The 14,558-nt window shown below is 46.2% G+C and overlaps 1 protein-coding gene across 8 annotated transcripts in view; it reads left to right on the forward strand.

The window, feature by feature from the left end:
- The window catches only part of Kctd14 (potassium channel tetramerisation domain containing 14), a 23,178-nt gene extending 9,944 nt beyond the window's left edge, over nt 1-13,234 (forward strand). Inside the window, exons 1-4 of one of the 8 annotated variants that reach the window (XM_006507608.3) lie at nt 6,867-6,885; nt 6,989-7,139; nt 8,534-8,654; nt 11,271-13,234. In XM_006507608.3, the coding sequence (XP_006507671.1) occupies nt 8,601-8,654; nt 11,271-11,921 (705 nt within the window). In that variant the 5' untranslated portion in view covers nt 6,867-6,885; nt 6,989-7,139; nt 8,534-8,600 and the 3' untranslated portion in view covers nt 11,922-13,234. Of the gene's footprint in view, nt 1-5,010; nt 5,224-6,796; nt 7,140-8,479; nt 8,655-11,270 lie in introns of those variants that run through there. The other 7 variants (NM_001136235.1, XM_006507610.3, NM_001012434.3 and 4 more) reach the window with 7 other exon arrangements.
- Nucleotides 13,235-14,558: the final 1,324 nt, after the last annotated feature.

A 14,558-nucleotide genomic window follows, 5' to 3' on the forward strand; every position in this document is an offset into this window, starting at 1 on the left:
TCTCAATCTCAATGGCAACCAGATGTGTGGTACACACTGTACAATCCAAGCACCCAGAGGGTTGAGGAAGGAGACTGGCAAGTTTGAGCTAGCCTGGGTTCCATACAAGTGAAACCCTGTCTAAAGAAGAAGAAAAAGACAGCCCTTGCTCCAGTGCAGTTCTGAAGATTAAATGGGATAAAAAAATAGTCTAAACTTCCTGACACAAAGGCAAGATGGCCTGGTCTAAGCCTGAAGCACCCCCTAAGGGCTATTTCTCAAACCATTATGGAACAGAGGGAGAGGAAGGGGTAGTTGTGAGTTGGCAGGGATGTGTCCTTCTGTGGGACTCACAAAGAGAGCCTTGTGTGGGAGTGGTGGACGGGATGCCTCACGGGACATCTGGGCTTAAAGCTGCCAAGCCGGGGCTGGGCATTTTGCCACAGGTAGCTTTCTGAGGGCCCTTTCATCTGAGTCCCAGCTGCTGCTACTTGGCTGACTGGCACGAAGCCCAACTGCTTGGGGAGTATACGGGCTGGCAGCTTTGTCTCAGGAGGAAGAACAAAGGTCTGGGGGTCGGTGGGAGGAGGGCAGAAGGGAGCAGGGCTTGTTCTCAGAACCAGGCCAGAGGGAAAGGAGATCCAGTCGCAGACAAGAGCAAGGGGCATTTTGAATTCTTTTGTGGCCAAAGCATGAACCAAGATGAAACCACAAATCCCTTTCAGAAAATGCCCCGACCTCTGCCATATTTCAGGCAGAGAAAGAGGCCCAAAGGCAGACAGGGACTGGCCCAAGGTAATACTGAGAACAAATGGCAGAGTCAGAGCTAATAGTCTGGCCTCTTGCTTGTTAACTGACTCTGAAAGAGGCTCTGTCTTCTGGGGCCCAGGGATCCGTACAATGGAGCTGCTCTTCCCTTATTTGAACTGTGATGGTCAAATGTGCTAATGAATACAAAAGTGGGGGTCTGGGGACCATCTAAACTCATCTTCAAAGTTTCCTCACAGAAAAGAACAAGCTGGAGGGAAAGGCATTCTAAGTTCCGGGAATGGCATGAACAAAGGCGCGGGAGAGCAGGCTGTTCAGACAGCTGGGCTGGAGCAGACAGAAGATGGAGCTAAAAACCCACAGGAAATGGAGCTAAAAGCTGTTCCTCCGAGTGTCAGGCCCTCCATTCATTCTGGGGTGAAAGTCCTTGAGAACTCCGCCTCCCTGGAGGAGTCACCTCTGTCCATGGCATTAATTCCTCTGGGAGTCAAACTGCAGAGAGCAGAATGTAAGGCCGGGAAGCTCACCTTGTCACCTGCTACATGGCTTGGACCCTTGGCAGAGAGACACTGTTTGAGGCACATGCCTTGCCCCGGGGATGTGGCTTGGATATGGTGTGAGCGTGTGCCCCAAAGTTTTCTATGTAGGAAACTTTATACTCAGTGTGGTGATGTTAACAGGTGGCAGAGGTTGTTATTAACCCTTCCCTGGTCTCTCTCTGGGTTTGGATATAAGTTGTAATTTCTCCCTCTTTTGCATGCCCTTAATGCCATGCACCATAATGTAACCCAGCCTGGGGAGTCCTCACCAGAGACTGAATCAATAGGGACTTCTGATCTTTTGGCCCCCAAAACTGTGAGCTGAATAAATCTCTTTTCTTGATAAAGTACCTAACTTCAGGAATTTGGCTATAGTGACAGAAAATGAACCATTGCACTCTATACAAAGCAATTAATTCTGTGTGATCAAGAGAGGAGAGTCATAGTCTTAGTTACTTTTCTATGCTTTGATAAAGCTCTCCGGCAAAGGCAAGTTAAGAGAGAAAGGATTTGTTTGGTACACATTTCAGGTTATAGTCTATAACAGTGTGGAAGTCACAGCGACAGGAACCCATCTAGGCTGGCGCTCAGCTGATTTCTCAGTCTTGTTCAGTGGGAGACGCCTCGACTAGGGTATGGCGCTACCCTTGGTGGATTTTCTTACATCAATGCAATCAAGATACTCATCCACAGACATGTCAAATTCCAAGAGGCCAAATTCCAAGGTCATCGCAATGTCTGTCTAGCTGACAACACTATCACAGTCATAAAGTTCAAACTTGGCTCTGAACAACCAGCCATGTGATCTTCATTTAATTTCTTCAAGCTTCCGTTTCCTTGCTCCTGGAATGTTTCTAGAAAATTTGTAGGTGTCACATAAGAGACAGTGCTCAAGCTGGGCATGGTGGCACACACTTTTGATCCCAGCACTCAGGAGGTAGAGGCAGGCAGATTGCTGTGAGTTCAAAGCCAGCCAGGCCTACAAAGTGATTTCCAGGGCAACCATGGTTACATAGACCTTGTCTCAAGCAAAACAACAACAACAAAAAAAAACCAAAAACAATGTTCTACGAGTGCTCGTTTTCCTTATCCTTACCTTTGTACAGCCCTCTAATGAAAAGAATCAATTCAAGTCTCTCTCAGGCAAACATCATCCTCCATCAAGACTGAGCTTACATTCACAAGAAGAGCTTACCTCCTCTCTGAAGCCTTTCCAGAGTCCTCACATTTAAAAGCCTTATATTTGCCTCATAGTGTTGCTTTTTTAAGTTTACCCCTTTACAGTAACTAATGTCAATACAGAGATGTATTAACAAAGAGAATCTCTCCACTTTTATACCCAACCAATAATAAAGATCGTTAGCACTTGGGGAGGAAAGGTTTTTATTTGGCTAATCTCGCCTAAGTCACAGTCCACGGACGGGAAGCCACCATAGGAACTCAAGGCAGAAATCTGGAAGCAGGAACTAGAGCAGAAGACATCTCATTTAATTCATTTTATGATTTTTTTCATAATATTTAACTGATTATATTCATTTAATTTAATTGGCTTGCTCGGCTAGGCTTGCCCAGCTTGTTTTCTTATACACCTCTGTAAAAGCAACTTTTATTTGCCAGGTGTAATCGTTGTCTTGGAGGCTTAGTGCTGAATAAGCGCACCCTTTCTAGCTCTTTCTGAATTCTGGATGGCTGGTTCAACTCAGCTTTTCTGACACAAACTTTTCTCCAAGCTGACTGACTCAGACTGGCTTCTCTCAGCTTATGACCAAATTGCTCTGTTTGGCCTCAAACTGACTCTGGCAATCTGTTCTAATCTTCTGGCTCCTTCTCAATCTCTGGCTCATTCTGTCTTTAGCTGTAACCTGTCTCTGTAGAACTGTCCTGGTAAAACTGTCATATCTATCTATCTATCTATCTATCTATCTATCTATCTATCTATCTATCTATCTATCTATCTATCTATCTGCTGCTTTCTTAAGTCCCTTCTCTTTGTTGTCTGTTCTCATGAGAGTTGGGCATATTCTATCTCTGACTCATTCTGTCAAATCTTTTTCTGATTTGTCACTTTGTCTGCCCCTAATTAGTCACATCCAAACATGGCTACTTCCTTCTACGAACTAACTTTACCTTCATTGTTTGGAATTCAAGGTGTGTACTAAGGTCATGTCTGTATTCCAGCCAGAGACGGTAAAGGCGTACTATTCCAGCTGGATCCCACAGGCCTAGAATGTCTTTGGATGAGATCCCTTTACCAGAGTAGCCATGTTGCTGGATTAAAATTCCTCTACACACCCCAGGACCACCTGCCCAGGGATGGTACAGCCCATAGTGGGCTGAGTTCTTCCACATCACTCATCAATAAAGAAAATCCCAGCAGGGCAGTGGTGTCGCACGCCTTTAATCCTAGCACTTGGGAGGCAGAGGCAGGCGGATTTCTGAGTTCAAGGCCAGCCTGGTCTACAGAGTGAATTCCCAGACAGCCAGGGCTACACAGAGAATGCCGATAAATGCAGATACAAACTTGCACGAGGATGGTTTGCTATACTCGTTATGGTTTTCACCAGCAGATCCCCACTACATGACTGCTGTAATACTATTCTATTTTTCTTTTTATTATTTTTAACTGTGCGTGTTTATGGAGCAGCATGTATATGTGTATGTACATGTGCATGTGTATGTATGTGTGTAGAGGCTAGAAGACAACTCAGGTGTCATCCTGTCTGTCTTTACACAGGGTCTCTTCTTGGTCTGGAGTTCATCAATTAGACTAGACTGGCAGGCAGGCAGGCCCCAGGGATCCTTCTGTATCTATTTCCCCAGCTCTGGGATTACAAATTGTACCACTATACTGAGTTGTTGATTTTGGCTTTTGCTGTCTTGTATTGTCTTGTTTGTTTATTGTTTGCTTGTTTGGTTTTGTTTTGTTTCTGTTTTTCTTTTGAGATAGGATCTGGCTGGCCTGGAACTCGTTATGCAGAATAGGCTGGCTTCTGTCTCATAGGGATCCCCTGCCTCTACCTCCTTGGTGTTGGGATTAAAGGCATGCACCACCACACTCAGCCATAGTGAGTATTTTTAATGGCTCTACTGAGACACCTCTCCAGGCTTACTTTTTTCTTGTCTCTTTCTTCTCGTGTTGTTGGGAACAAGCAAAAGAAATTTATTTTAAGTACTACCATTTCACTTTCAGACTCTTTTAATCAAAGGGAGAAAAATAAATTCAAGGTCCCAGGCCTTAGGGCAGCTGGGGACTTCCCAATGGCTGAACATCTTCTGTTATACACAGTTGTCTGAGTCCACACATCTCAGGGACAACCTGTCCATCTTGCTGGCAGGTCAAACAAGTTCATGCTCCCAGGCCTAGGAATGAACACCTATCCCACTTCTGTTTTCTCAATTGTCTATTACCTGGTAAAGAATACAGAAAGTGCATACATTCTATAACTGCATAAACAATTGCCTGTTCTGCCCTAATTGACTACGTGCAGCCAAGCAGCTCCTTTTCCCTTATCAGTCTGGGCTCCGGACCTAATGTTTAGGAGAGTGAATCAAGGACCTTGAAGCCAGGTGCTTGGATGCAGCCCAGTCTCTGATGGCTACTCCCTTGTTTAACCCACAATGTCACACACAACTAGATAACACTGCACCCCCCCCCAGCCCCCATTTGCTTTGTGTTCCCATCCTTTAAAGATGGTGTACAATCCCTCTTCTCAGACATGTTTCAGATCCAGAACTGGCCACCTCCTTGAGTGCTCAGAAAACAAAGCTTTCATTTTTAAGCTTCCATATCTGAAATGAGTTTTCTCAACTTTTACCCTGAACCCAACAGTGTATCCCAAGCTGGCCTAAAATTTGCTATGTAGCCAAGAATAAGGATGATGTTGAACTCTGACTATCTTCTCTTCCTGCCTCTACCTCCCAAGTGCTGGAATTACAGGTATGTGTGCATGTGGGGTGTGCATGTGCCTGTGGGTGGGTGGATGGGGCTAAAAGAGGGCATCAGCTTCCCTGGAGCTGGAGTTAGCAGGTAGTTGTGAAGATCCTGATGTGAGCGCTGGGAACCAGACTCTCCTCCTCTGAAAGAGCAGCAAGCACTCTTAACTGCTGAGCCATATCTCCAGCCCCCATCTCTCTTTTTAACACATAACATTGCATGGCACAGACAGACTGTGATTTAGTCAACTGTTAACTATCTAATTTTGCTAACACAAACAGATCAGTGGCAAATACATTCACCCACATACCCTTCAGAACGGTGCTTTTTGTTATCTCTGTCGGATGGAGTCCCAAAAGTAGGGTTCTTTCCCCCACCCCTTTGGTAGAGATGGCCAATTAATGTCTAAAGGTCACAGCAGTTCATATTCCAATCAGCAAGGTTTGAGCACCTGTTTTCCTTCATCCCCACAAGTTCAGGCATTTTGTTCTTCTATTTTCCAATTTTCTTGCCTAAGAATAGTATACATATACACCGTTGCTCCTTCAAGGGCGTTTCCTGAGTTCCTTCTCAACTGCACTTATGATTTATTTCGGCTACTTGAGCTTTTCATTTTTGTGGGTCTATTTGACTTTTAAAAATCTCCGTGGTCTTTTTAAAAATTCGTACGTCCTTGTTCTTTACTCATGTCTAAGTCACTCTTTGGTTTTTGTTTTGTAGCTGTGTGGATGGGACTCCGGGCCTGGTGCACGCTAGGCAAGCGCTCCACCACTTAGCCGTGCCTGCAGCCCAGTGTGCTCAGGTTTTAGATGCTTGCTTTTATTTGTTTAATGACATTAAGTAAGCTCCCACTGTATCCCAACAGTCTCAGCACTAAGGGGCCCCCACAGGTTTCTGTTGACTTTTCCCCCTCTGCCTTGTTTCCTTTTGTGCTTTGTGGTTTTGAGCTGTGGGTTTGTTTGATGAACTGCTTGCTATCTGTGTACATTCTTTGAAACTTGGTTTAATTATACTTCCATTCAGGGAAGGTTTTGTTGTCCCCTTCTTTCCTTCCTTTCCTCTTTCCTAGTGGGGTGCCTGTATGTGTGTGTTTTGCTGGGGGTCAAACCCAGATGTCATACATCCTAAGGGAGTGTGCTACCACTGAGCTATAGCTCTGCTTCAGTTTTTATTTTTCTTTGCCAAGTATTAATTTGACTACCTAGTCAGTTTCATTTTTGTTAAATTTCTGGTGGTCGTCCCTGCTGCTGACCACACTGAGCCATAGATCCATCGGGGTTCTCCCCTGTAGCGTAAGTATTTTTAAAGAAGTCTTTTCTAGCACAGAACTAAGGAATAAAACAGACAAGTTTCACAACATCTATCTTTGAGTGGCAGATGGTTTTCTTCCAATTTACTATTTTATAGTCTCTGGTCTGACATCCTACCCTCAGAGAGCCCCAGGATTCGTCTCCTAGTTCCCCGTTTCTGAGAAATTACAGGTTACTTGAAGTTGATGGCTGCCCAAAGAACCAATGGGGTCCGTGCTGGATGTCTCAGAACATGTCCTTAAGTCTTTAATCCAGCTAAATGAGCACTAACTAGAAGAGTTTTACCAAAGAGGCCAAGTGGGAGGTACAGACTTAGAGTTCCTCAGGGGCGGGGTGTCAGGAACCTCTCCGGCTGGTAAGTTATCTACACGTGGCAGGACTGTTCCCTGCCCATAAGTTATCCACTCAAGACAGCGTTGTGTACCCAACGAGAGCTGAGAGCCGTCTTTTCCTGCCAGGATGAGCCTGCCCGCAAACCAGATCAAGGAGCCCGGCAAGCAGTCTCAGCCCGCAAAATCGCTCAAGGAACCCAGTCAGGAGGCTCTGCCTGTAAACCTACTCAAGGAGTCCAGCCAGGAGTCCCGGATCCTGTGCCCTGACCCGGCCATCGTAAGTGCACCCCTGCGTGGCCGCTGCTCTGGTTGTCCTGAACACCCCACCTCCAACCCCTGCCGGCGCTTTCCTAGCTCCATTCCATTATCTGCCCCCTATCCTCTATTAGTCCCGCACACACCCCCAATCGACACCCTCCCCCGCCCCGCCCCTCCACGCTCTTCTCCGGAGTTTTCTCTTTTGTGCCTGTTAGTAAACTTCTTTGCTACTTGTGCATTCCCGCCTCTGGCTCCACCTAGCTCTGTGCAGTCTCTCATTTGCCCTTTTCTCCCCTGCTCTCTGTCTGCACTTAGTCTGCTTTAGTTCCTGCGTGTGTTCCTCTGAAAACCTCTAGCTTGGTGTAGTCCCGGAGGTGGAGGGTGGGGGAGGTGGCTCCTTCGGTCAGTCCAGTGGCTCTGCCACCTGGTAGAGGTAGCATATCCAGCCTGCCTGGACAGATGATTTTCTCTGACTCCCACACTGGCCAGCTCCAGCACTCCCTCTCTGCTTACTGGCCTTCTCTCACGGACTCCCTGGACTTTGGGAGAAGGAAGAAAGACTAAGGGAAGGTGATGAGGCCAACACTGGAGATTTTCTCAAAGCTGTGCTAGACCCCAAGAAGGAAGTGTGATGAAGACTATACATGTCCATACAGGAAGACACAAACTCGGTTTTAGTTCATTGAACACACACTCAAAATATCTAAATACTCCAGTCATGCCCAAGATTTGGCTCAGTAGCAGAGGCAACTTGCTAGCCTTGGGAGGACCTGGACTTGATCCCTAGCAACTGCCCAAAAACCAGGAACAACAAAGAACAATAATCCAACAAATAACGATAATAATTCTTTAACTTGAACTCCACCACACATACCTACAGTGCTGCTTTGGCCTCTGGAGACTATCTTTTCTTTTTCCTTTCTCTTTCTCTCTTTCTTTTTTTTTTTTTTTTTTCTTTTCTTTTCTTTTTTTTTTTTTTTTCTTTTTTTTTTTTGAGACAGGGTTTCTCTGTGTAGCCCTGGCTGTCCTGGAACTCACTCTCAGAAATCCACCTGCCTCTGCCTCCCAAGTGCTGGGATTAAAGGCATGCACCACCATTGCCCAGCCTGGAGACTGTCTTAAACACAAAAGGAAAGGTGGCTGGCCAACATCAACTCTTTTGGGACATGTTAACCTTGTATTATAATGAACTAAGTTTAAGCTGAGATGCCTAAAAGAATAAATCAAAAAGCTCAATGAAGTTCTCCAGAGTTTTAGTTGAAACAAAACACAACTTTGAGGGTGTGTTAAGTGGGTGGCACCCCCCCCCCCCCCGCCTTAGTGTAGAAGCTAGCTTCTAAAGGTGCCTGCCTCACTTAGGGAAAGCGGCTCTTCGTGGGGTTATGAGTATGTCACTGTTGGCTGTTTTCAAAGCTACCTGCCTATTGTCAAGATGTTTAACACCAGGGTGTTCCGTCTTCCCTGCTCAAGAAGTGCTTGAATGAGTTCCTGGGCAAAGGTCATCTATGGAGCCAGCACTGAGCTAGACGCCAAGGTAGGGCAAGATATGCGTTTCTCAGAATACCAGGTTCTCCTGTGGGTCAGGACCAAGGGTGAACTTCGTTCAATATAGCAGGTATTCACTGCGTGTCCATGGTGTGCTGAGTCCTGGTGGCAGGTGCTACTCACGTGACTGTGGACCAAGCATAGTGTTCCCTTTTCAAACTTCACAGTCTAACGGAGGATGAACGAATAGGAGTACAAGGGAGCAGCCAATGTCACAGTGGAGCTACCTATCTATCACTCTGGGATCCTGAGACACCCTTCTGGAAGGGCCCCTGGGGAGCTACCTTGAAAGACTGTAGACTTGCCAGGCATGGTGACACACACCCTTAATACTAGCAAGTGGGCGGCAGAGGCAGGTGGATCTCTGTGTGTAAGGCTAGATTGGTTTACAGAGCAAGGTCCAGGGCAACCAGGACTAAACAGAAGCCATGTCTCAAAAGAACAAAAGGAGAAAAAGGAGAAAGAAAGGAAGAAAGAAAGAAAGAAAGAAAGAAAGAAAGAAAGAAAGAAAGAAAGAAAGAAAGAAAGAAAGGAAGAGAGAGAGAAAGAGAGAAAGAAAGGTAGAAAGACAGGCATATTCAGTAATGGGAAGTTGAGCCCTGAGGCCTGAGGCCCCAGCCTGCCCTGGACAGCGGGAGGGTACAGTAGACAATTTTGTTCTTTGCTTACAAAAGGCCACGCAGCAAGCCTTGGAGACCTCAAGAAATGGTGAAGAGTCATTCAAGTGCAGAGAGCAGGAAATGAGAGTCGGGTTTGCCTCAGAGAAAAAGAACTCTGGTTTCAGTGTGCAGAATGCATCCAGAGGCAGGCCCCAGCAAGGGGGAAGCAACCATGGAACTTACCAGACAGACTGCACTGCCATGACTTGGTGGTGAGGAAGTGTGTGAAGAGGCTGAGAGGGAGAAACCACATTATCCTGGGCTTCTGCCTCAGCTAAAATGGAAGCAATGGGAGAGGTCTGTGTTGGGGGCTAGAGAGAGATCTTGAGGGGCCTAGACAACATCTGAACGGGATGTCACTCATTCCTTCAGCTGAGGGTAACTAAGGAAACAGATGAGTGTTGGATGAAACAGGGTGGAATGTGTAGAGATCCTTCTGACCGAACTGGGTGAGAGATGAGTCAGGTCCATCCCTGTCTCTTCATAGCCATCATGGACTTAACACCCCACTGGTCCCCGCGAGAGGCAAAATTTCTTCCAGCCACTCACCACAGACTTTCCCACTGCCCCCCTCGCCCCCTGAATGTATTGGGAGAGACACTGGTAGAAAAGGTGAAGAGGGGCCACAAGGAAGAGCTAGCCTTCTTCAGAGCCTGCAAAAGAAGTTCACCTTGCTAGAAATACACTGGGCAGTGTTTATGGATGAGATAGGCGAGCCAAGATTTGCACAGGGGCTGGGAACTTTGGGGAGAAAGAAATAAAACAGAACAGAACTAAGAAGCTTATGAACAGGGCTGAGGTCTTATTTGATAAAAGAGTGGGGCACAGGGCGTTAGAGTAGGGGACTATTTGCTTTGCTTCGCTTTGTTTTGTTTGAAACGTGGTCTTATTGTATAGTCCAGGTTGGTGTTTAGCTCATGCTCTCCTAAGTGTTGAATTATATTTATGACACCACAGTTAGCTAGGAGACTGGTTTCAGGAATGAGCCTTAGAAGGGGCTTTTGAAGTGACTGGGTCCATTAGACTTTGAGAGCAGGACAGGTTAATATCTAATTAAAAAAAGAAGAAAGAAAGAAAGAAAGAAAGAAAGAAAGAAAGGAAGGAAGGAAGGAAGGAAGGAAGGAAGGAAGGAAGAAAGAAAGAAAGAAAGAAAGAAAGAAAGAAAGAAAGAAAGAAAGAAAGAAAGAAAGAAAGAAAGAAAAGAGTTCCCTACGTCCATTTCCCTTTTCACAGATGCCAGCAAAGCTTAAGGTAGCGAAAGATAGTGAGCTTCCTCGGGCACAGAGCTGGTTGTGGCCGTGGTGTGGCAGGGGTTAGGGTGGGCTGGAAGGCCTGCCCTAGATGCGAGTTAGACTGACCGATGGCATTTGATCCTAGCTGCACATCATTGCTTCCCAGCTCTCTCAGGCTGTCCTCATGGTTTCCTTCATCTGTCACCTGAGGATGCTGAGAGGAGCTGAGTTTCAGAGGAGTACAAATGCCATCATATGGATTTATTTAATTGTCTGCCGTTCCTTGGTTATCTGCTTCAAAGAAGTGACCCCTTAACCAAACAGCCTTGTCAAGGGGCCTTGATGTTTAGGGGAGGCAGGAAGACATAGGTTTTACTCAGCTGTCTAGTCTGGTTCCTTCTCCTCTGTCTTTCCCCCTCTAGATAGCTGAAATGACCCCAGTAGGACTGTTGCCATGGCTACCCTGCTTTCCTGAGCAACTTAGTTGCCTTTGGCTCTCTAACTCCAGTACTGTACTTATGTCTTAAGAGGCAGTACCCAGACAGGTTGAGAGATGAGGGCTCCACACAGCTCTAATCTTCGGGTAGGAAATCCGGCCTTAACCTTTATTAGGGCACAGGGTTCTTGTGGGTGTTGTTGTTGTTGTTTTGTAGCAGCAGACAGCACATCCTCTGCTAAGTTGTAACTGTGTGTCTCTGCTGTTTGTGTCTGCAGGTTGTGGAGCTGAATGTAGGAGGGCAGTTCTACACTACTACCATGGGCACCCTGATGAAGCATCCAGGCTCAAAGTTTTCAGAGATACTGTCCAGGTCAGCTAGACACTACAAAGACGCGCAGGGCCGCTTCTTCATCGATCGGCCTGGCACCTACTTTGGGCTTCTCTTGGACTACCTGCGCACTGGGCAGGTGCCCACAGAGTACGTTCCTGAGGTATACCAAGAAGCTAAGTTCTACCAAATCCACCTTTTGGTCAAGATTTTGGAAGACATGCCACAGATCTTCGGTGAGCAAGTGGCTCGAACGCAGTTCCTAATGGGAGTGCCAAACTACAGAGAAAACCTGGAGGTCCTGTTGCACCTGGCTCGGGCAGAGGCTGTGGCGATGCGGTCGTCAAAGGTGGTGGTGTGTGTGGTGCGCACGGAGGAGGAGGATGCGAAGTGTGTGGAGCCGCTGCACATCTTGGAGGCCAAAAAGACACCGGTTGTCAAATTCGGGCCCTGGAAGGCAGGCCCTATGACGGAGGACTTTGTATGCTGCCTGGAGAAGGACATTAGAGCCAAGGGGTATAAGGTGACCTCTCAGAGGTACCACCTCAGCAGGGATCCCTACACTTGCTTCTGGATATTTGTCTTCACTTGGTGGTGAGCTCCAGGAGTGGGGACTGTTTGTTAGAGGCTGTGGTGGGACTTGTGAAATCCGTTGCCATGAAAATCCGTGTTCTAGTCGGGCGTGGTGGCTCAAGCCTTTAATCTCAGCACTCGGGAGGCAGAGGCAGGCAGATTTCTGAGGTTGAGGCCAGCCTGGTCTACAAAGTGAGTTCCAGGACAGCCAGGGCTATACAAAAAAACCCTGTCTGGAAAAAAAAAAAACAAAAAACCAAAAACAAACAAAAAAGAAAAAGAAAAGAAAAGAAAAGAAAGAAGGAAGGAAGGGAGGGAGGGAGGGAGGAAGGAAGGAAGGAAGAAAGGAAGAAAGAAATTCCATGTTCTAAAGCTGAGCCTGTAGTCCCAGAGCTTGGAAGGCCGAGGAGACAAGAAGACTGCCATGAGCTAGCTGGAGGCCAGTTTCTAGTATAGACCAAAACCCTATTGAAATGGCCCAGGCTACCCTGTCTCCATGTCTGCTCCCTTCTGGAACCACAACCTACTTGACAAAGTAGGGTTTCTCGCATCTTCTAAGAAATAGAGCTTGTAAGATGCTTAGCAGATCAAGGAGTTCTTCCTTCCCTGCTGGGCGATAACCCTGATGTAACCTCTTCTAGCCTGGACCTAGTGCTATGGTTTCTGTCTTTATAACCTCTTCTAGCCTGGACCTAGTGTCATGGTTTCTGTCTTTATAACCTCTTCTAGCCTGGACCTAGTGCCATGGTTTCTGTCTTTATAACCTCTTCTAGCCTGGACCTAGTGTCATGGTTTCTGTCTTTATAACCTCTTCTAGCCTGGACCTAGTGTCATGGTTTCTGTCTTTATAACTTCTTCTAGCCTGGACCTAGTGTCATGGTTTCTGTCTTTAAAACCTCTTCTAGCCTGGACCTAGTGTCATGGTTTCTGTCTTTATAACCTCTTCTAGCCTGGACCTAGTGTCATGGTTTCTGTCTTTATAACCTCTTCTAGCCTGGACCTAGTGTCATGGTTTCTGTCTTTATAACCTCTTCTAGCCTGGACCTAGTGTCATGTTTTCTGTCTTTATAACCTCTTCTAGCCTGGACCTAGTGTCATGGTTTCTGTCTTTATAACCTCTTCTAGCCTGGACCTAGTGTCATGTTTTCTGTCTTTATAACCTCTTCTAGCCTGGACCTAGTGTCATGTTTTCTGTCTTTATAACCTCTTCTAGCCTGGACCTAGTGTCATGGTTTCTGTCTTTATAAGTTCTGCAGTGCTTAACTTAGGACCAAGAGTTCTTTGTGGTAGGAGTCTGACATCAGTCACCAGATTAAATAAAGAACTCTTAACTAGTCATGTGTTCGTGGTGGTCTGTAACTTTCTCCAGGGGACTGTCACAGTATCTTTACCACAGTAGGCCTTGCTGGGAGGTGCTGGCTCATGTCTTTAATCTTAGCACTTAGGAGACAGGCAGGCAGATCTCTGAGCTCGAGGCTAACCTGGTCTTCAGAAAGAGTTCCAGGGCAACACAGAGGAACTGTGTCTCAAAAAACAAACACAAACAGACAACAAAAAAAACCAGTGGGTGAACTCACCTGCTATGCAAACCCAATGGCTTAAGATGTCTCCAGAGTCCAAAGTGAAAGGACAGAACCAACCTTTAAGAGTTATCCTTACACTTATGGCATCCATCTATGCGCTCTCTCTCTCTCTCTTAAAGGAAATGAGGGACTGAGAAGATGGCTCAGCAGGTAAGAGCCTTTGCAGAAGACCCAAGTTGGTTCCCAGCCCCTTAGTGCTGTGGTTTACAACTTAACTGCCTATAACGTCAACCCCAGTGGATCTAACGCTCTCTTCTGTCCTCCATGAACATCTACATTCTCAGGTCTTAGGCTTTCCATTGCTGCCCTGAAACACTGTAACCAAAAATCAAGCTGGGAAGGAAAGTTTATTCAGTTTACACTTCTAGATCATAGTCTTCCATAAAGCAGTCAGGACAGGAACTCAAGGCAGGAACCTGAAGGCAGGATCTGATGCAGAGGCCATGGAGGGTGCTGGTTACTGGTTTGCTTTACATAGCGTACACAGCCTGCTTTCTTAAAGAACCAGAGCCAGCAGCCCAGGGACAGCACCACTCAAAATGGGCTGGGCCCTCTCCCATCAATACGTAATTAAGAAAATGTCCTACAGCTGGATCTCATGGAGGCATTTTCTCAATTAAGGTTCCCTCCTTTTAGATAACTCTAGTTTGTGTGTCAAGTTGACATAAGACCAGCCAGCAGACTCTCACACAGTTGTACGCAGATAGATACACATGATTGTTAAAAAGTTAAAACAGTAACAGAAGCTATCTTCTAGTGTGGCAGGATGTCTCAGCAGGAAGAGGCACTTGCTGCCTGCCAAGCACAAGCATTTCAGCCTGAGCTTTATCCCTGGGACTCACGTCCCAGGAAAAGAGGAAAGAGAATGTCACCTTTGGTCTACATAAACACACACACACACACACACACACACACACACACACAAATAAATAAATAAATAAATAAATAAATAAATAAATAAATAAATAAATAAATATTAAGCTATTTTCTAGCCAACCATGACGGCACATGCTTGTCATACCAGAACTTGTGAGGTTGCAGTAGGAGGATCAAATGCTTTTGGCTACAAGTGAGACTCT

The sequence above is a fragment of the Mus musculus genome, chromosome 7 (genome assembly GCF_000001635.26).
Source record: "Mus musculus strain C57BL/6J chromosome 7, GRCm38.p6 C57BL/6J".
NCBI lineage: Eukaryota > Metazoa > Chordata > Mammalia > Rodentia > Muridae > Mus > Mus musculus.